General features: G+C 42.5%; 2 protein-coding genes and 1 long non-coding RNA gene across 9 annotated transcripts in view; 2 read left to right on the forward strand and 1 right to left on the reverse strand.

Annotated features, from left to right (window-relative positions):
- The window catches only part of LOC143521347 (uncharacterized), a 62,278-nt gene extending 56,029 nt beyond the window's left edge, over positions 1-6,249 (forward strand). The window contains exons 4-5 of the long non-coding RNA XR_013132722.1: positions 3,499-3,598; positions 5,599-6,249. This is a non-coding gene — a long non-coding RNA (uncharacterized LOC143521347). The remainder of the gene's footprint in view (positions 1-3,498; positions 3,599-5,598) is intronic.
- LOC143521346 (inhibin beta B chain) lies at positions 4,846-7,212 on the reverse strand. The gene is made up of 2 exons (XM_077014118.1): positions 6,953-7,212; positions 4,846-6,385 (listed from the first exon to the last, which is right to left on the reverse strand). Exons 1-2 carry the CDS (start codon positions 7,194-7,196, stop codon positions 5,616-5,618), a joined length of 1,014 nt encoding a protein of 337 aa, XP_076870233.1. The 5' UTR covers positions 7,197-7,212; the 3' UTR covers positions 4,846-5,615.
- A 6,151-nt stretch (positions 7,213-13,363) lies between these two features.
- The window catches only part of r3hdm2 (R3H domain containing 2), a 49,458-nt gene continuing 41,770 nt past the window's right edge, over positions 13,364-21,051 (forward strand). For 2 of the 7 annotated variants that reach the window (XM_077014119.1, XM_077014123.1), the window contains exon 1: positions 13,365-13,928. The gene's annotated coding sequence lies outside the window, so the exon portion shown is untranslated. Of the gene's footprint in view, positions 13,929-19,533; positions 19,864-21,051 lie in introns of those variants that run through there. The other 5 variants (XM_077014127.1, XM_077014126.1, XM_077014120.1 and 2 more) reach the window with 3 other exon arrangements.

Genomic DNA, 21,051 nt, shown 5'->3' on the forward strand with positions numbered 1-21,051 from the left:
CACCATGTGAGGATTAACGGGATAGAGGATTATGTGTGTGTGTGAGGACACGTGTGTGAGATTAGGTAAATGAGTGGGTCTGTAGGTTAGTATGTCAGTATATCAGTGAGTCACTAGGTTTCCTTGGAACAAAACCCGAGTTCCATGAAGCACACAAGGCAGACCTAGTTGTGTAGATATCCACTCTTGCATTTTTACCTTGTTTCATACACACGTGGAAAATCTGTTAAAATCCATCCACGTGTTGGATTGCAGTTTGAAAAACTAAAAGTAGGATAAGGCAGAAATCGAAAGCAATTCCTGTTAGCAGCTATAACAGAGCCAAGGAGAGGATTACGTTGGTGTCCTTCAGTCACTGCTTGTGTGTGACTCTAAGGGCAACCCTGTTGCGCTTCCCTCCCTGGCCGGCCGCCCAGAGGAATATAATGGTGAAACTGCTAATGCGGACAGTTTTTTCTTGCAATGCAACATGTATAGCCTTGTCTTTAGTGCAACCTGGACGGGACATATTGTTATTCTGCATGGATGGATTTTAATGTACCGTGCAAATGGACTCTTATGAATTCCAGAGAGGGCAATATTTTGTTTGCTCTTTGGGGTCTGTGGATCACAAACCGTAAATGTGATCCTGTTTGGTTTGAAGGAGATCAGTATAACACTGGCGTACACCTTCCAGTCGGAGGTACGTTTCTGAAGGGCCAGCATGGGGGTGAGGATGTCCTGGTTCCTGACATTGTTGACTCACTCTGTAGTTTGCCTTTTGAATAAGAAAGCATGCAAATACAGCAGGGCTGAATCTCCTTACCATTGTGACAATATGGCCTCTGGTTCCACCTTCAATGTATCCACTTCCACAAATGGCAAAAAAAGTGAAACCATGGTTAAAAAGTTGCTTCCATGCAGTGGATACCTCTACAGGTGGTACTGACCAGAAGAGTCTATTGGGAGTGTCACGTCCAGCCCCTCCCTCCTCCCTGGTCCCGCCTAGCTCCCCTCTCCCATTCGTTCCTCCCTCTGTCTCCGGCGGAGCCGGAGGAGTGCCCAGGGGAGCCGGGGAAGGGTCCAGGGGTACCGGCAGGTCCGGCTGAGGAACAGCGGAGACCGGGGAGGCCGGCGGAGGGGCCGCAGGGACCGGTCGACAGGCAGCGGGAACAGGCGGGGCCCGCTGACGGGCAGCGGGAACAGGCGGCGTCGCCGTGAAGACGTCATCGGAGGGCGTGTCCGCACAACAACCAACAAACCATATATACAAGATAAGCAATGTGAACTGGGCGACAAGATACCAAACAAAGGCATAATCGGAGGACCAACAGACAACGGGGAAACTATACAACGAACACACAACCGTTAAACACAGGAATGTAAATACACAGCGAGGACAAAGAGAGAAACCGAACGAGAGCAAATAAGAAAAGGACTAGGAGGAAGCAGGACAGGGAATGGCCGAGGGACTCACGCACAAGGAATGACCGACACCGGGGTAAAACACGAGGGGTTTTTTATACACGGAAACACGACGGTGGAACAAGACTCAGGTGTACGAGACTGACGACGGGGGCGTGACAGACAGAGGGAGGAACGAATGGGAGCGGGGAGCTAGGCGGGACCAGGGAGGAGGGAGGGGCTGGACGTGACATAACCCCCCCTCAAGGCGTGCAACTCCGGGGCACGCCAACCAGGGAGGGCCGGACAGACGCTGGGGACAGAGACACCACGACACAGAGGGGGACGAGCGGGTAAGACCGGGGCAGGGACAACAGACATGGACTCCTCCGGCTCCGCCGGTTCCCCAGTACCCTCCTCAGCCCACGCCAGGCTGGACTATGTGACTGTAGAATATCCAGGCTGTCCTGCAGGTCTGATGTAGGACTATGTGACTGTAGAATATCCAGGCTGTCCTCCAGGTCTGATGTAGGACTATGTGACTGTAGAATATCCAGGTTGTCCTCCAGGTCTGATGTAGGACTATGTGACTGTAGAATATCCAGGCTGTCCTCCAGGTCTGATATAGGACTATGTGACTGTAGAATATCCAGGCTGTCCTCCAGGTCTGATATAGGACTATGTGACTGTAGAATATCCAGGCTGTCCTCCAGGTCTGATGTAGGACTATGTGACTGTAGAATATCCAGGCTGTCCTCCAGGTCTGATATAGGACTATGTGACTGTAGAATATCCAGGCTGTCCTCCAGGTCTGATATAGGACTATGTGGTAGCTCAGTTCCCTCTGTCCTGTCAGATGTTCGGCTATTAGTAAAAACAGGAATAAAACTGTGAATAATGGCAAATACTTAAGAGTCAGAAGCTGCCGAAGACCAGAAAACAACCCACAATGCACCCCACTCACAATGTAGCATCCATATGAGGCGGACAGAGGAGAGGAGGGGCCTATTACGTCTACTGCCCAGAGTCAGACATGAAATGTGTACTAGTACATTCACCTAACGGTTCCCAAGGATACGCTGATGAGACAGTGTCTCAAATACATAAGGAACATGAAAACCATGGAAAATGAAATGAATACCATGGAAACCTCAGAGATATCATGGCAAGATAAGTCCCTCCATGGAATGTACCCTCAGCAGATAGCAGAGGTATCCTACCAATGGCCACTAATCATTGCAGAATAAGCACCAAGCACTAAGCACTATGTTGATCAAGCAAGTATGTATTACATTTAGGACCTAAGATGTGGTCTATTCAAAGGAGCTCTTAAGACAAATCAGTACTCAATAGCAAGGTATAAATGGCTTGCTACAGTGAGAGACATAATCAAGTGGCTGGGATGATACATAGAGACCTATGCAGGGCATTTGAGCTTAATACCCCAAAGTCCAAATAGACAGAGCTACAGAGAGGTGGAAAAGCACAAACCTAAAAAACCTCCAGTCATGCAGAAACAAGCAAGTAATAGCAACATGAAGACATAAAGATGCAGAGAACAGCAGTGTTAATACCAAGTGATTAAAACATTTAAATAAAGGAATATAAGAACTTGGAGAAATGCCAGGAACTGAAAGAAAATAAATGAGAGAATGTAAAACAACTAGCATTGGGCTCCTATTTTTATGAAGACATTTATGGTCGTTGAGACTAGACAGGGTATTTGAAAGGTTTTGCCTATGGCAATATTTGGCTAAAGGTGGATATTTGTGACTGGGCCATATTTTTGAGCTGCAACAGTGTTGTTTGGGTTAATTAATTAAAAAATGTACAAGAAATTATAATATAAATTTGTACAGAGAGAGAGAAAGAGAGAGAGAGAGAGAAACAGGACATTTCAGACAATGCAAGCAAAGGGATGAAGGACCTCTGTCCCAAACATCCTGTTTGTGAAACTTTGTGTACTTTACTACAATTTATATATCTCTACATATCTTACCTAAGTACACTGCAATTACTTACCTCAAATCTTAAATATTTAATAAATAAATACATATATAATGCTTGATTTAATATGTTTGGTCGTCTTCGTGTTTTGTTTGGTCTTTTTTAAAGCCTTCTTGCTGCCCTGGATAAGTGCCTGTTCTCCAGCATGGCAGAGCTTTGGGGAACATGTAAACAGAGAGGAAGGTTTTTATGGGCCAATTGAGACACGGTGAGTCAATATTGGCAACCAAACTTGTTAAACACAAAAGTAATTTTTAATAAAATACCTGGAAAGCAGTACATAACTGGGTGAAAGTACTTTTTGTGTTCCACAGATATTATTGATCCAAAATATACATGTATCAAGCGATTGGATTCTGAAATAATCATATTTCACATAACTGAGCAAAGATATTTTTACGGTCTGTCTCTGTACTTCTGTTTGAATTATACTGGTTACTACCACGGACGTAATTTTGGGGGGGGACGGGGGGGACATGTCCCCCCTACTTTTTCAAAAGCCAGTTTTGGTCCCCCCCCCAGTTTTTACGGTTAAAACCAAATATTTAAATAGCGACGAATCCATGTCCCCCCCACTTTTGAAATCAAAATTACGTCCATGGTTACTACAGTATATACGTCCAGCAGTCACTCATCACTTGCTTATGTGATATTCCAGCATAACAGTATTAGATTTCTTAGCATCGGTCCTTTGTTATGGCACTCATCTTATTCCACAATGGGTTCAGGACATGCCAGAAAAATGTAATGAATGTTTACTTGACAAATATAGACGGCCCATAAAAAAACCAATTGACATGTTTGTCCAAGCAAACACGCTCTTTGCCTTTCAGACATCATTGATTTTATGTGCCCAAAATCAACAGGGCAATCAATCATTTGGCATCATACAGATTAGTTTGCATTATCTTATTTAATAGTATTTTTCCATATAAAAGGCCATATCAATGCCAGATCTTGTGGATTATATAGACATTATGGCAATTTGGTGATATATGTTGTAGGTTTTTTTTTGTATGAAATTTTATTTTTGTTATGATATTTCTCTTAGTATTGGTGTTTAAATTAAAGTTTAGATGAAACTTTATTATGTAAAATAGTTATTTATTTAAAAAAAATCTTTCAACAAGATTAAAATGTAAAGATGTAAAGTACAAGATCTTCAAACTATCACACTGTAAGAAAATAGCATTTATATAAAATTAAACAAATTACATTCTAAAATTAATTACTTTCTCAAAACATTAACTTACAGTAATGGTCAAAATGTATAAGTAGAACATCAGGAAGAGAAAATAACAGGTAGAAGTCAGGCTCGCACGACTTCACTAAAAACAAAACTATTAGAAAATTAAAATTATTACTTTACAACAGGTAAAGTGCAGCTACAAACATAAGTCTATGACTGAGAATGTTTCAGTTTCCCAAAATTCCCATAATTTTAAAAGACTTTGTTGCTTTTTGCTGTGACTGTGAAATCAATAGACTGTAAATGTGGAAAATGAATCAAACTATGGTGCCATCGCCCTTTATAGGGTTCTATAGCAGAGGAAGTGCTTAAGAAACAATCGAAAGGCATGTGAAATTCTGAGCATACTGCATTTGACAAAAAGGAAAAAAAACTATTTTAAATAAAAGTAACATATCTAAAGGAAGTCTTTAACTTAATATGCACCTAAACAAAATAACACACACGCACACACTGTTTTCTGCTGCTCAATGTAAACAAAACTGTACACAAAAGCATTGAGAAGACTTACCCCAGAACTTTAAAATCAATCACACCTTAACATGACATATATGCTCATTTATCATCATGTCGTTTTTGAGACCTTCACTTCAGCATGTGGCAATAATTAAATATTTACCCACCTCATTGGGTAACCAGACAGAGGTCAGGCCAGTGACCTCAGCCAAAAACTAATCAAAGAGTACAGTGAAAAGGCAGAAAATATCATATAATCACTACAATGACTTTGATTTACCACCACATGTTTATGCCTTTATGCTATTATTTCCCTTTTAAGATATGCATGAGTCTCTCCTTGATTTGCATAGGATGCTTTGGAGAAGGGACTCGGTTCAAAACTTCATACTGTTACTGCATATGAAGCATCTGGGTGTATGCATGTGTGTCACAGACATATCTCGGCACGTAACGTCTCAGAAATCTTTACGGTAAAAGTACTTTCTGTGTGATCCGCACAGACGTGACCGTTGCGGTTTTACGTGCAGCCGCAGGACTCCACGATCATGTCGGGGACGTCGGTCTTGACGATGCTGTGCTGGGCGTTGAAGTACACCATGGACAGAGGCCTCCTCTGTATGGGCACGCAGCAGGACGTGAGGGCCGTGTGGATGCCGTTGGCCTTCAGCTGGTTGAACACGGTGGCGTGGAAGGAGGCGGCGATGCCCGGCGAGCCGGCCAGGTGCTGCGGGCACTGGCCCACGCAGTAGTTCATGTGGTAGCCCTCGGGCGCGATGATCCAGTCCTGCCACTGGATGTCGCGGAACTTGATGTAGAAATCCTTCTTGCAACAGACGCTGGAATCGTCGCCGCAGCGAAGCGAACGCTTGCTCAGGGCGTGCCTGGGGTCGTCGTCCCGGAGACGAACCTGCGCCACTAGAAAGGGCTGACGGGAGGCGTCGGAGGTCATGCCCCAGGCGCACAGGTCGCGACCCCCGTCCCCGCACCGCGTCTCCAGCCGCAGACGCCTCCGTCCGCCGTCCAGGAAGGCCTGCAGGGCGCCAGTGAGGGGGAAGGTGTGCCAACCGCCCCGGACTGCCTCCACGCTGCGCTGGAGAAGCAGGGTGCGGTTGCCCTCGCCCGGTTCCGACAGGTAGACCCGGGCGGGCACGTGGGCGGCGGGGCGCGGGCCTTCGTTCGGGTGCACGTACAGCCACAGGGACGACTGGAGCACCTTCATTCTCTGGCCCTGCTCCTGTAAGAACTGGAAGGACATGCCAGAATCCACGGCACCAGAGTCCACATCATCTGGAGAGGAGCGAGAGAGAATAATTAAGATAGTGGGGACAGACTGGCCAGTCTACGGAGGAAGACGGATGAGACAGATTGGTCAATTTTACAGAAAGAAAGAACTAAGTCAGATGCATATAGACTGAGGTGTCTCGTTTCAGCTGATGGATTTTGTCACAGCATGAATGTATGTTCTGCAAATAAATACACCGGAGACATCAATAAACAAGTAATTATGTGTTTAATTGTCTGTACTTTTAAACAGCAGAATCATATCAGCTCTTAAGTCATTACTCTCAAACAGAAACTAAAGAATCCTGAATTTCAGATTTGGTTTGCAGGCTTGTGGTATATGTATATAAACACTATTTACAACTTTTGTTGCAGTTCAGTGCAGTTCTTTATTTGTCATTGTTTCCTGTACCTACTACTGTGGAGCTTTAGTACACATCACTGCTAGATTGAAAGCTTTTAAAAGTTTTGGATGTGATAAAAGGGATATTTCTACACGTTTAAAGTGTGAAATACCTAAAAGTTGCTAAACTGTGTGCATAAATCTACTGAATCCTAAAATCGCGTTCTTACCCATGTCTGCGAAGCTGACTATCTCGTACGCTTGGTCCCTTGCATGTGTGTTGTGCAGGTGGGTGTCCAGCTCCAGTGACCCGTCCTGCCGCACGCGCCCCGCGTGCAGCTTGCGGAGAGCCGTCAGCAGCGTCGCGCGCGGCACTGTTTGCGTTATGTTCGGTCTCTCTCGTAAGTGGAGTTTGCTTAGGATCTGCTTCTTCGCCAACTCGATCAGAAAGCTCTCCTCCGAGCCCTTGTCCATCGCGGGCAGCGGGCACGTCGCGCAGCCACCGGCTCCCGTCCCCTCGAGCACCAGCGCGCTCAACAGGAGGAGCGCGCACATGGGAGCGCGCACCAGTCCGCCGTGGTGGCGCCGGGCACGCGGGTAGATCCGAGTGGTTGATACTGAGAGCATGTTGCTGTCTCCTGGATGTAAACTATTGCTCACTCACAACACAAACACGGGTTTGTAGAAGAACCAGCGAGCGGTGATGTGCAGAAGCGACTGAGGTAGACGGTACCAGCGCCCTGTTAAAGGCAGGACAGAACTGGGTTAATCCGCCAAAAGTTATGACACGTTCAAGGAGCGCACCAATGAACGCATCAGTACACACACACACACACACACACACACAGAGAGAGAGAGAGAGAGAGAGAGAGAGAGCAATGGGGACACGCGAACGATACGTGAAGCTCCCTATCCTGAATGCATGTGCAAATTTGAAGTTCTAGATAACAGCACAAGCACATATCGAAAGTACACCGTTACCACAAGAAAACAACAAAAAAGCACGGGATATTAAAAAGATACGGTACCTGTACGTGCGAACTAGCCCCACATAAAGGACGGGACATCTGCGTTCTGGCGCGCGTTCCATGACTAGTCAGCGCAGCCCGGACGGCGCGAGACCTAAGTCCAGATCCTTTGATCTTTATCCCAGTAACCTCCATCCCTCCACACATCCAAACCAAACAGTTAGCCTCAGGGAAGCATAAGGCCACACGTGCATTGTAAATATGATGCAATCTAGGCTAGTCCCCTCCATGGGAAAAGTAGGAGCTAATGGTCGGGGTGGAGGTCACCATACCCACATGTTGCGTTATTTGTTTATAGGGCCTTCTAAACGTTTTTCCACACTGGCACTATAGAAATTGTGCCAATAATTGCATTAATAATAGCAAATAAGTATTTTAATTGTTTATTTTAGGTAAATAATTAAAATTGTGCATTAAGTATTTAAGTACAAATGTATTTGTATGGAACTTTTTATAGTAGACCTCTAACGTGCAAGCCAATGACGGTAATTGCAAGAAAAAACAGACCACTCATTGTCTGAATAAATAGTTCAAAAGATTACAATGAAACATGTGATTGTTATCCATAGACCGTGAATGTGATTTTTCTTTACGTGAGTATACGTGAGAGTGATTTTACGATGTAGCGATGCCTCAAAATACTGATAAACATTCACAATGAACGGCAGCTCCCCTGTGCACACTCGTGTTCACAACTACTAGAGACACGCTGAGACTGTGGCCAGTCGGCAGGGGACAAGTGCATCTTTCTTCCAGATTGGAAATGTACTGTTTTATGCAATGAACAACCTACTATTACCTACTGAAATATGTCAGCAATCAATATATAAAATGCACTAAATGTTAGTTACATACAAGTCATACAGAGCACTAACTCCAGATTTCAGTTACTTGTTACTGTCGTTAGGATAATTTCCAAGTCTGAGCAGCAGCAAATTTGTCAATGACATAAAACCTCTCGAGCGCCCTCTGGAGGACACAAAGGTGCTATATCCAATAGTATACGGCGCGAGACTGGGAGACTCTCTCACCATGGCTCTCTCATCCTGGCTGCACCGCGCTGGTGAAGTTCCGTTATAGTCTCGCGTGATAGGAATTTCTAAATAAAAGTAATAAATGCAAATTTACCGTTTCTACATAAATAACTACATATACTACTTATACCTTCACTCTTTGTATTTACGAAACATCCTACATGGCATTATAAGGATGTTTGCAAAGGATTTGAAAACTTCAATGCACATTAAACTTAATGTTTTGCAGATAAAATTCAGGTAGAAATACATGAAAACACACAAACAAAATATTTCCATTTAGAACTTTATTTTTGCAAAAGCCGCAATTTACAGTTGATTGGTATTCCCAATTTGTCAAGCATTGTTCATTGTTCCCATGCGAAGTTTACAATGCAGAGAACTTAACAGGCTATTCTTAAATGTTTTCCTCTCCATAAAGTAACTTTATGAACATATACACTGCCAATACAAGACTAGAATGTAAGATTCGTTTGTCTACAAAAACGAGGTATTTTAACTTACACTAAACGCTGGCGTCGGCCATCGTTTTGCACACGAACGAGCATGCGCGAGATCAGGAACGCGTTTGTGCCATGGCCAGGCAGCCACGCACACGCAGCCACGGGGAGGTGGTCTCTTTTCTCGAGCCGTACCCTCCTCGCTATATGAGACAACTTAATTCTGTTGTTTATGTTGCATCCATTGTTAAACGCCTTGCTCGTCTGCTAGTAATCTTAAAGATCTTAAAGACATATAGTGTGGGTAGCTGCTATTTAAAAATCTTAGTTTCATATGTGACCTCACTTGCGGTTGACTGTAAAACAATTAATGTGAACTTTGTGAGTATATATAAGTCTACACTATAATACAGCATAGTGCCAAAAGTATTCGCTCACCATCCTTGACTCACATATGAGCTTAGGTAACATCCCATTCCTTATCTACGGGGTTCAATATGAAAGTTGGGGTTCAAAGTTGGGAGCATGGAATTAGCTAAAATGTCTTGGTATGCTGATGCTTTGTATTACACTTGGTGATGTATGGCTTGGATGCAGCTGCTTTATCATGGAAACACATTCCATGAAGCTCTCTGTGCACGGAAGGCCACATGAAGTTTGGATGTCTGTAGTGATTGACTCTGCAGAAAGTTGGCGACCTCTTCACACTATGTGCTTCAGCATCCGCTGACCCTGCTACATCAGTTTATGTGGTCTACCACTTCATGGCTGAGTTTCTGTCATTCCCAAACACTTCCATTTTCTTATAATGCAGCTGACAGTTGACTGTGGAATATTTAGCAAAGAAATTTCATGAGTGGATTTGTTCCACAGCTTAGCTTTTTCCACAGGTGGCATCCTATCACAGTTCCATGCTGGAATTGACTGAGCTCTTGAGAGTGACCCATTCTTTCACAAATGTCTGTAAAAAAAACAGTCTGCATGCCTAGGTGCTTAATTTTATGGAAGTGATTGGAACACCTGATTCTGATCATTTGGATGGGTGAGCGAATCCTTTGGGCAATATAGTATATTTCTGGATGATGTAAATATTATGATGTGATTAATGAACATTAGCAATGTTGTTTTGAGGCCTGAGCATACACATTATGTGTTATTACAGTGGGCAAATGGCAATAAATGTGATGACCCTTGGATCAATTGGGATGAAAGTGCTTTTTCAACTAGTGTTTAATTGTGGAAGTGCACATAAATTAGTGATGATATGATCATGTAACATGACTAAAAGATTTTTGTATATGTTTTAGTTTTTAGTATTTTAGTATTTTTTTAGTTTTTAGTATCAGTAATTTGGATACACTTTTTGGTATTTGTTGCTGTGTTCCAATAAGTGATAAAACGTAATGAACAATTACACAACCAATTTATGTGTACAACCAAAAATTTATGTGTTCACTTTTATATTATTTTGGTTATATGCACCCCATCTTGCAGAGGTGTCAAACACCAGCCACTGTCTCATACATTTTTCCTTTGGATGAAACACTCTTAAATTAGCTTCTGAGTTCAGACAGATACATTACAACACATGAATCAAACTATCTGTGCAACACTGCCATCTGTGGCAGGAGGCCAGTACACCAACATGCAATTCATTTTCTCCTGGCAAAGCATGTACCACAACATATTCAAATTACCACACCATTCAGACTCAGAAGCTTACAAAGATGTAAGCCCTATGAACAATGCTTCTATCACTCAAATATTCTAATGCCTGTACTAACAATCACAACTTTAAATTACCGCATGTCAACAGATGTTGTGATTAATACATTTATAAATTCTTATTACATACTAACAATAATTTGTATTATTTTGTTTTTCCACTTGCATATGGAAGAAATTATATAAAATTCTAAAGAAATTGCATACATTTTTTAATTGTGTTTGAATAGCTGAAAACAAGAAATAACCCACAAAAATAATGATGAATATCAGACCTAAATGAATAAGGCTAGCTTCTAGAGCTAACACACATTTCTGCTGTCAAACTAATGCATGCCATTACTGATGATGGCAGGTCCGAAAACCACACAGGCAAAAGAAAATTATATCCAATATTCCATGTAGACATTTTAAAAATCTATTGATAGAACTGTTAAATGAGATTAAATTGGTAAGTGTTAAATTAATGCAAACAGTCAGACATAACAAGTTGTTTAAGATGATTATTTTTGTATCACCTGAATTATAATCAGTTTATATAAGGTATTTAAAAAATATAGAAAAATGACAAAATTGACAAAATTAAGAAAACAATGACTTATCTCACCTTCTGTGAGGCTTTTAAAGAATGAATGCGCATCAGACAACTTAGCCATGAGCTACAGTACCATCTGTTAGACAAAACCTCAGTTGAACTTATTTGAGAGTCAGCAAGAATGGCTCCAGCACTTGAGTAAATGGCTTTCTTTCTAACTGGAAGTTTGGCTTATGAGTTGCACGTTGCTGAGTAAATGTCATTTGCAAGCACTGTGAGAGTACTGTATGATTCTTGTACTTTGTCATTTAATTATTTTTATTACAGGGCATTCTTCCAGAACCCATATGTGCAGCAGAAGTGATTTTGTACAATTTGGTAGCTTGTCATTTAAAGGTTAATGATAGCATTTGGCAATGGAATCTGGTCAAATATCAAACATAAAGGGCTGTGGTTTGTTGAATTGACCTTTTAGAATAGAAATTACGAGTTATATTGTAGAAAAAGTGTTTCTGACACTTTACATAGCAGGTTTAAATATATATGATTGACATTTCATTTCAATTGACCTTATTGTGCTTAAAATTAATCTTGATGATAATTATTTTTAGATGCATTAAGAAACCATTACTAAAAGATCTTTATTCCACCATGAGATCAGTTCTGAGACATTTTGATTATGTTTGTAAATGAAGAAAATGAAATTACAAAAGGCTGGTTGGAGAAAACCCATTTTGGTGTTTTCATGAATGTTATAAACCTTTGAATTTAAAAGCATATCAGCAGCTTAGCCTTCTCCTTCAGGTTCACAGCACATCAAGAATCTGGGTGATGTAAAATTACCTCCAAACAATTTAAATATCCTCATGACTAAATCATATACCAAGAGAGAACAATAAAAAGCGCAGTCTGTTCAAAACATTTGGTTTGTTGTGAAATATGTGTCCTGTACCATGCAGAATGTCAGCTTTAATGTGAGGATACTTACATTTATGTTGGATGAAATGGATGAATTGCAACTATTTTTATAGTCTCCCATGTCAGAAGACTGTAAATAAATACTAGCAGCTCACTTGTAGGCTACTTTAGACAGCCGTGCCATTGTATTAAGAGTTAACAATGGCATTAAGTACCAAATAAGATTATTAGGGACCAAATAAGATTATTATGTATTACAGATCCTGATCAGTATCATTAATATAGGCTATCATGTGGCTGATAATAAGAATAAGATGTTTGATTGGCAGTTTATAAATATAATTAAAAGTCAACTTTAGCCTATAGGCATTGTTTCATTGCTTTGGTAGTTATCAAAATGTCAGTGTGTAAACCTAAATGTTTTGTCCTAACTAGAATGCCTAACGGGGCAGTCATCGCCTGGTGGTAGGGAACTGGTCTTGTGGCCGGAGGGTCATGGGTTCGATTGCCAGACCTGAGGCCATGACTGAGGTGCCCTTGAGCAAGGCACCTAACCCCAACTGCTCCCCGCCGGGCTAGGACAAATTTCAATTGTGGTGAAAAATCACAAGAAAAATATGGCACATTCATTCATTATTAGAAGGTTACATTCTGAAATCTAATCATATTAGTACATCTTTAATAAAAATTAAGAAAACAGGACAGTGTTAAAAGATACAAACGATGTGACACTGTTACACAAATCAGATGTGATTATATATATATATATATATATATATATATATATATATATATATATATATATATATATATATATATATATAAATATAAATTCTTGTTGTAGTTTTCTTATTTTAGTTTGAAAGTAATGCAGTTAAGTACATAGTACAAGCTTAATGTTGACATTTGTTCCATTGTGTTTGTTGGACATACTTTAATTTGATTTTAGGTCCCGGTTCCTCCCACAAAGCTGGTTTGACTGTAGAGCGCATTTAGCAGTCGGGGTCGTGAGCAGGAAAGCTAGCTAGATAGTCGATAGCACTCTGGCTAACCCAGGGTACATTAACAACACTTTACACTAGAAAGCTGATGCATTTTGACTGCCAAGAGGCAGCAGGTTAGATATCAGGACAGGGACTAGTGTTCTGAAGTAACTATCGAATGTATTGGCAATATTTATTTAATCCAGATATACTTGTGTGTGTATATATATATATATATATAGCAGACGCTTTTAGCTATATTAATACAAGACAGACCAGCCTTTTAGGATTATGTATCACTGGGTACAGTAGGCTAAAGTTAATGTCTGTGTTGACATAAATTGTGTGGCAAATTCGGCAGCTAGCAAGGCAACATTAGCCGCATACGCAATCAAGATAGCTACCAGGGCACTACAAATCTAGACATTCGCTCTACAAATAAAGCTAGCTGGCTAGCCAGCTAACATCATTCTGAGTCGGATGTTCGTACACAACAGTGGACTTTGTCGTCTTTTTCGCTTTGAATGAACACATAAAGACACGGTAAGTTGCTCAAACGTTACTCCCAGTTTCGCATTTGTCGTGTTTAATGCGTGTGTAACTCCTTAACGGCCACACGGTACTGGTCACGAACGCTGGTGTGTGTTTTTTTATCCATTCGAACGTTTCAACGGCTAACGCCATATATCCCAGCGCGAGCTAGCTAGGCTCACGCGCCCCCTGAAACGCTTCACGCGCCCCCTGAAACGCTTCTCGCGCACGGAGTAGCAGACGTAATCGCTAACCCGAGTTCACCTGCTGGTTTTGTGAGGTGAAAACAAACGTTAACGTTCACCCCACTCGATGTTCAGCACGGCAAGCCCGCCAGTTAGATATGTTCCGAACCCCATTCCTTTCCCGTCCTTTTAAAAATCACCATACGACTAAGGTTGTGAATCTTGTGTACCACGCTAATTAGCAACGTTAGCCAGGTGGTTGCCGACTGCGTTCGGTCTGGCTTAACCAGGCCGACCAGCGGGACGAGCCACGTTTGACTCCACAATGTGATTTAACGTTATAGGCAGAAAGGAGTATTCATTACGTGAAAGCTTAGTTATTTCGTTTGTACTAATACAACAATAAGTACAAAAGTTGTAAACTTATTTTTATTAAATATTTTTCTGTACTTATTTGTAGTATGTATTAATCAGTTCTTGTTAATTAGCCTATTGGCCCCAATACACTATATTGAATCATAAAATCTCATGCATTGCCACAACATTGCAACAAACCGTAATGGAGGTTTTAAATAGATTTGCGTTTTGATATTAGACGTTTTGGTTTTTGCAATACGACGAGTGAACATTCAGACATTAAGGTTTACGTCTGTACATTCTGTAGTCAGATGAAGAGATCGTCAGGAGCTCCTGCCGTTTTCCAAGACATTTGTGCAAAGACCCTGACATACAACATGAGACCCTCCTGGAGTCGAGATGTATAAAGGAAAATTCCAGACTATCTTTAGATGGCCTGAAATGTGTATTCATGGCAGAGGATTGTGAATTTGTCAACATCATCAGTCACTAGAGATTAATGAGCTCCTCAACTTTACTCACATGACTCGCTTTACTACTACTACTGTACTGATTCAAAAACCCATTGTAACTGTTTCTGATTCATTTCCAAGAAATCCGTTTTTAGATCTGTGCCAAGTTTCAATGTTATTGAATGTTTTTTCCCCATTGCTCATGAGCTATTGTAGTATATAAATGCGGCAAAAGGTTGTAAAATTTAATTCCTACAGGCTAAGCCATACATTCAATTTTTTGTATAGTCAAAAATTTTGTATAGTCTGATGAACTGTTACTTTCTTTCTGAATAAATGCCGCTGCAAAATTCTGCTGACCATGTTGACTACTTTATAATTGTTATTAGTTGCAAAGGAAGAAATGGGTTCTTCATGTCATTTGGGTTAATGACTTGTGTGGTGTATTAACATCAAACATTTTAATATCTATCTCTGTTTTTCCTCCATAACACACACTTTTCAGTTTCATTGCCATTCATGAGAATGTTTTAAAGTGACAATGTAGGATGCTTCGGCCATTCAAGAACTGGCTGACTTTCTTTGGCACGACTGCATTCTCAAATTCAGATTTCTGTTCCAGTCTTGGGTTTTCCACGGTGGGCTGTATTGACATGTTTCCTAACCTAAATCGCTTGCATCAAAAAAAGTGATATTTTTGTCTACCACATAAAGTAAAATATTTTATTCTTTTCTTAGAAAATTAGTGTGAGCAGTTGTTCAGAAGTGAAATCTTCTGCCTGTGTCCATGAAGCCTGCTGGACCCAGAATGGCACCCAGGTTGCTAGGTTACCTTGGGTACTCTTTGCATGTTCTTTGATTTTTCACTTTTTAAAGTGAAATATTGCTGCAACTAATCAGATTGGGCTACTTAGGAAAATATTTTTGCCGAGGTATAATCAAATTCTGAACTGAGCTAAGTATACAAACCTAAGTGTCTTGTAAACAAGACTTTACTCATACTGTACCTCTGTAAACTCTAAAGGACTCCACAATATGCTAATGTGTGCAGAAGACAAAACATTCCCACTTGCCCACACCAATAGAAAATGCTAATAATTAAGTCTTTTTGTACTTACAGGCACCAAAGTCATGAATAATAAAGGACAAATTGATTTTCCTATATATCCACTAGTTTGTTAAATCATTGAGTCTCTGGTCTGATATGTGGGCACTTTCCAAAACTCAGCATTTTGCTTGTGTGTGTGGGCTGGGATCAGGGACTTCACAACATAGACATATCATATTACACTTGCACTCTTAGTGACACATGTTGGGACATGACCAAATGCACCGTGAACATCTATTTCCTGTGACCAGCTTAATGGCCGTACCACATGGATTTGAGAAAATGATTATTAAATTTGCAAGACCATGAAAATCCCAGTGAAATGTTTTAGCACTCGTAGAAATCCCTTGCAAAACATTGGCTAGAAATTCTTGAATTGTGACCTTGTTTATTTGCTGAGCAGTCACGCTGTAATAAGTCTCGATGCCTTGTAGCTGTTTAATGCCTGGCGTCCTTACACCATGAAGTGTGGTAACTATGGCGTTTTGTGACTATTGTACTCCCGAGACCAGTGTTAGATTAAAGACTGACATGGTGTAGTGCTGTAGTCAGTGATGTTGACGTGGCTCTTGTTAGACATAAAAGCAGCCGTCACACCAGTCTTTCCTGTCAAAAGGCTTTTTTAATAGGGCAGTGTGATGACGTCACCTGACATTTAAAACATTTTTTCTACAGTCTGTAACTTTTAGAACATGGCAACTAATCTTGACTACTGATCTTCTGATTTGGGATGTATCCATATGCAGGTCATAGGCTATCGCTTCCATTCTTAAACAGACAAAGCCTTGTTTTGGACTAGGGGTTTTGAATATGGATTGTATTTAAGAATGCAGTTTAATTGAAGACCTAAGTCTCCATTTGTGACCTACCCTCGACCAGAATTGGCCATTATCTGCTATTTTGTAGGTATTTGGCCCCATCTTGGTGTCGGATATAACAATGCTAAGCTTTATTTGGCGTCGTCCTCCCACGTACACCTATGAGTCATAGATGTCGGAGATTCTGTCTCTTGTTTTAGCAGAACGCACCGCTCAAATATTGATGAGGGAGAATCCACAATGTTACGTCTCGGTGTGTTTTGCACACGGTGTATTTTTGGGGCTGGTACATGCAGTTGTGTCAAACGCGTTGTTCTTTTTGGCCACATATACTGCAAGAGGTGATGGAAATTCATGTGAACGGAGATGTACAGTATTTGTGTGTGTGTGTGTGTGTGTGTGTGTGCGCTCTCACTGCCTGTTTTCCGTGTCTTATGCTGGCTTTGCAGCAGAAGCAGAATAGCTTTTTTTTCTCCTCTCTCTCTCTCTCTCTCTCTCTGTCTCTCTCTCTCTCTCTCTCTCTCTCTCTCTCTCTCTCTCTCTCTCTCTCTCTCTCTCTCTCTCTGAGATTTGAAGTGCTATTTATAGACCCCTACTGGAGCACACAGTGCTGTTGCCTCTCGTGCTCTCTCTCTTGCGCTCTTTCTCTCTCTCTCTCTCTCTCTCTCTCTCTCTCTCTTGCACTCTTTCTTTTTGAACTTTCATACATGCTTTTACACTTTCCCCATGTTCAGCAAGCTGATTAGGTTAATTCTCTCTTCCTCTTCTCCGACACCTTCAAATTACGTTGGTTTCTTTCTTATGTGCTTTTCGATCTTTTATCTTTCTTCATCCTCTTCTCTTTCCATCGCCCTTGTTTCCACACGCTTCCATTCTGTTATTCTGCGTTACTGCCTCATTTTCTCCACTCTTCTGCACCTCCGCCCCCTTCTCTTTCTCTCTCTCTCTCTCTCTCTATCTCTGTGGATTGCTGAATGTGAATTATTGATGGTAGCTGGAGGGCGGGGACTGCTGGCATGGCGAACAGGGGATCTTGGTTCTTATTGGACGAACGAGTTCTGTCAGGTGGTGAATTTACTGCACACATCCAAGCACGAGCGATGGACACACTCGCACAGGGAAGTGAACGGTGTTGTAGCACACAGGCAGAAATGAACGTCGACAGCATCCTTGTTTGGCAGGAACCGCTTTTAGTGGCAGTCTGACGGCTGAGGGCTCGCTGGGCTCTTCTGACAGAAGGACAGCCTGGTTCTGGTTCTGGTTCTGTCGGGGGAGAAACGGCAGAGGGCCAGAGCTAAAGAACGTGAATCTAAGTCAACAACTGTGTACCAACATATTTGCCAGTCCTGTGTGTGTGTGTGACTAGAGAGCCCATGTTTCACTCTGAAGCCTTTAGGAAGATTGGCAGCAAAGCCTACTAAAGCAGACAACACACACACACACACACACACACACACACTTCTCCGGTTTCTATTGATTGCCAGTGAACAGTGGTGCCGTGTTTCAGAGTGCTGTAGTAGTAGTCACGACTGGAGCTAGCTGTTCTCTCACTGGCCCACAGTGAATAGCAGCATCGGGGGTTACTGGTGCACACAACATTTTCCACCAGGCCGCTTGTGCACAGTTTGGGTCAATCTTATTATGCAAGATTTGGAAAATATTGATTGAAGTTCACCTTGATGGTGCTCCCAAAAACGCATCAGTTTGGCTACTGACTTGTCATTTGATTGCTTGATTGTAAGTTTGTACTCCAAGCAGTTGATTGTGTGTGTGTGTGTGTGTGTTCGCGTGCGTGCAGGATGGAGGGAGAGTGAGTGAGTGTTTTCTGCATTTTAAATTTAGGCCTGGGATTCGATCATTTTATCTATTTAAATATGCTATAATTGGATTTAAATATCTCCTGTCTATAGCCACAGTGATGTTCTCTTGTTTCACTACTCTCAAATGCGCGCACACACAGTATATATACTGCAATTCTATATAGTATCCTTCATTAGTACTGCAACAGACGTCAAAATAATGTCCAAATACTTTGCCGCTTTGCTTTGATCTTTTACCATTGACCATTTTATCTTTGGTTTTGTGTTTTTTTTCACCCTTTCAAATGTATTTATTTGTCTATTTGGTCTATTCAATTGAGTGCTTAGAGAGGATATTGTTTGGTCAATCAAATAACCACAGAAGTGTCTCTCTGCAGGACTGAAGTTGCCATGGCAGGGTGGGTGTTGGTGGGGGCTTGTCCAGAACACAGGAAGCTGATGACTAAGTGCTCAGGTCCAGTCTGGGGGGGGTCATACGGTTTCCCTGGGAGGGCAGCAAGCTCCTTTATGGTACCATTGCAGACTTAGATCTTTGAACTTATAAGGACAGGTGTGTTAGTCTGGTGTGTTACCCATTCTTCCTTTGTATTAAGCACGGTTTATTTCTTTGTTTGTTTATTGTCTATTGTCGGTGTGATACGTCTTACTGCTCCAAGCGGCTGGCGTAGAACCGGGCCCTGAGTGGCCGTGCGTGTAAATGTTTGTCTGGTCATCTCAGAGTCTCTGGCTGCTTCTCCGTGCAATTACGCTCTCGCTATTTCAGAAAGAGTAAAAGAGGAAGCGAATCAATGACAGGGTATGAATGAATGAGCGCATGCTCGCATGTCAGAGAGAGGAGGAGAGAGAGAGAGAGAGAGAGAGAGAGAGAGAGAGAGAGAGAGAGAGAGTGAGCTGCTCTTTGCCTCCTGCTCTTCATTCAGAAAAAGAAGGGGGGTGTCAGGATCGATGCGCCCTCCGTTCACGGGGAGATGGTAGCGAGAGAGCGGAGGAGGGCACAGAGGAGCAGACTAACGGAGAGAGGGAGGAGGGCACAGAGGAGCAGACTAACGGAGAGAGGGAGGCGCTCCTCCACTCTCTGCAGACATGGACCACCGCCGTGTACTTCTGTGCCCGCAGGTTTGCAGTAGCCTCCGTGCGCTCGGCTATCGCTAACGCACTCCTGACGCTCCCCGGGATCCCCAACGAACACAGCCCTCAACACAGTAAGGTGTGTGTGCGTGTGTGTGTGTGCGTGTGCAGGTGCACACCTGCACGGGTGCTAGATAAGTCTTAAATGGAACCTTATTGTACAGTGTGTTCTAACGCCTCTGTTTCACCCCTGTGATCGTCTACCGAGTTGCTCGGTGCAGTTTCGCTCCGTTTGCCCCGTTTTGCTTTCCTGACGGCTCAATAAAGAAGCTTTTAAAAATAGAACTAGTTATGTAGCGATGGTGGTTTGCGAGACTACCACCGCCTCTCTTGAAGCGCAGTGTTCAGATGCGTTCTGGAACATGTAGTGATTTAGTGACTTGTGTGCAATTTGGAGCGAGACGCTGGGAAGAAAATGGGTCAGGGTCGTAATGCTCCGGTGGAATTTGGGCTTCAGGACGTGCGTGAGTTTTGCACGTGTGCACACGAGCGTGTGTTCCGAACTTAATGTGTGTGATGACCTGGTGAGGCCCCTGCAGAAATAGGGGGTTTTGTCTGGGTGCGTTTAGCGTGCGAGATGATGTTGTAATGTGATGAGTGTAATTGACGCCTTACTGAGTTGTCATATTGCTGCTGGAGTTTACAATGTGTGATGTGGCTTCTCATTTTCAGGCTCGTGTGCATTTGCTCTGCTCTGTTTGCTCACACACACACACACACACACACACACGGGAGAGGGAGGCAGGGCCTTTGCTGAGGTAATGAGGAATTCCCTTCTCCTGCGTCCTTGCAGCCCTCGCTCTGGGGGTGGATGAGGAGAGAGAGAGAGAGAGAGAGAGAGATGGATGGAGGGAGGGAGGGGAGAGTGTGGGCGGGAGAGGAGAGTTGGAGCAAAAGAGGCGTCAACTTGCCTTACTCCTGTCATCCACATTGTCACAGGGACACCTCGTAGAGAGGTGTGTGTGTGTGTGTGTGTGTGTGTGTGTGTGTGTGTGTGTGTGTGTGTGTGTGTGTGTGAGAGAGAGAGAGAGAGAGACAGTGTGGGTGAGTTGAGAACTTGGAGGATAGATAAATTAAGAGCAATAAGAGGGGGTGGTAAAAAGAGCCAATAAGGGAATTTTCCAAAGACTTGTTCATACAATGTACGGCTGCACCCAGACGCACAGATGAGTGACCTCCCTCCTGTCTCCATGACTTCCTCCACCCTTTCAGTCTCTCTCCTTCATGCTTTCCTTCTTTCTACACCTCTCTACCCCTGCAGAGGCTC

The sequence above is a fragment of the Brachyhypopomus gauderio genome, chromosome 8 (assembly GCF_052324685.1).
Source record: "Brachyhypopomus gauderio isolate BG-103 chromosome 8, BGAUD_0.2, whole genome shotgun sequence".
NCBI lineage: Eukaryota > Metazoa > Chordata > Actinopteri > Gymnotiformes > Hypopomidae > Brachyhypopomus > Brachyhypopomus gauderio.

Bases quoted from the DNA above. Each gene is read 5' to 3' on its own strand.
- LOC143521346 (XM_077014118.1), bottom strand. From the start codon at position 7,196: ATGGACAAGGGCTCGGAGGAGAGCTTTCTGATCGAGTTGGCGAAGAAG. The intron at 6,386-6,952 runs GTAAGAACGCGA...GCTCCTCTCCAG, and splicing joins AGTCAGCTTCGCAGACATGG to ATGATGTGGACTCTGGTGCC.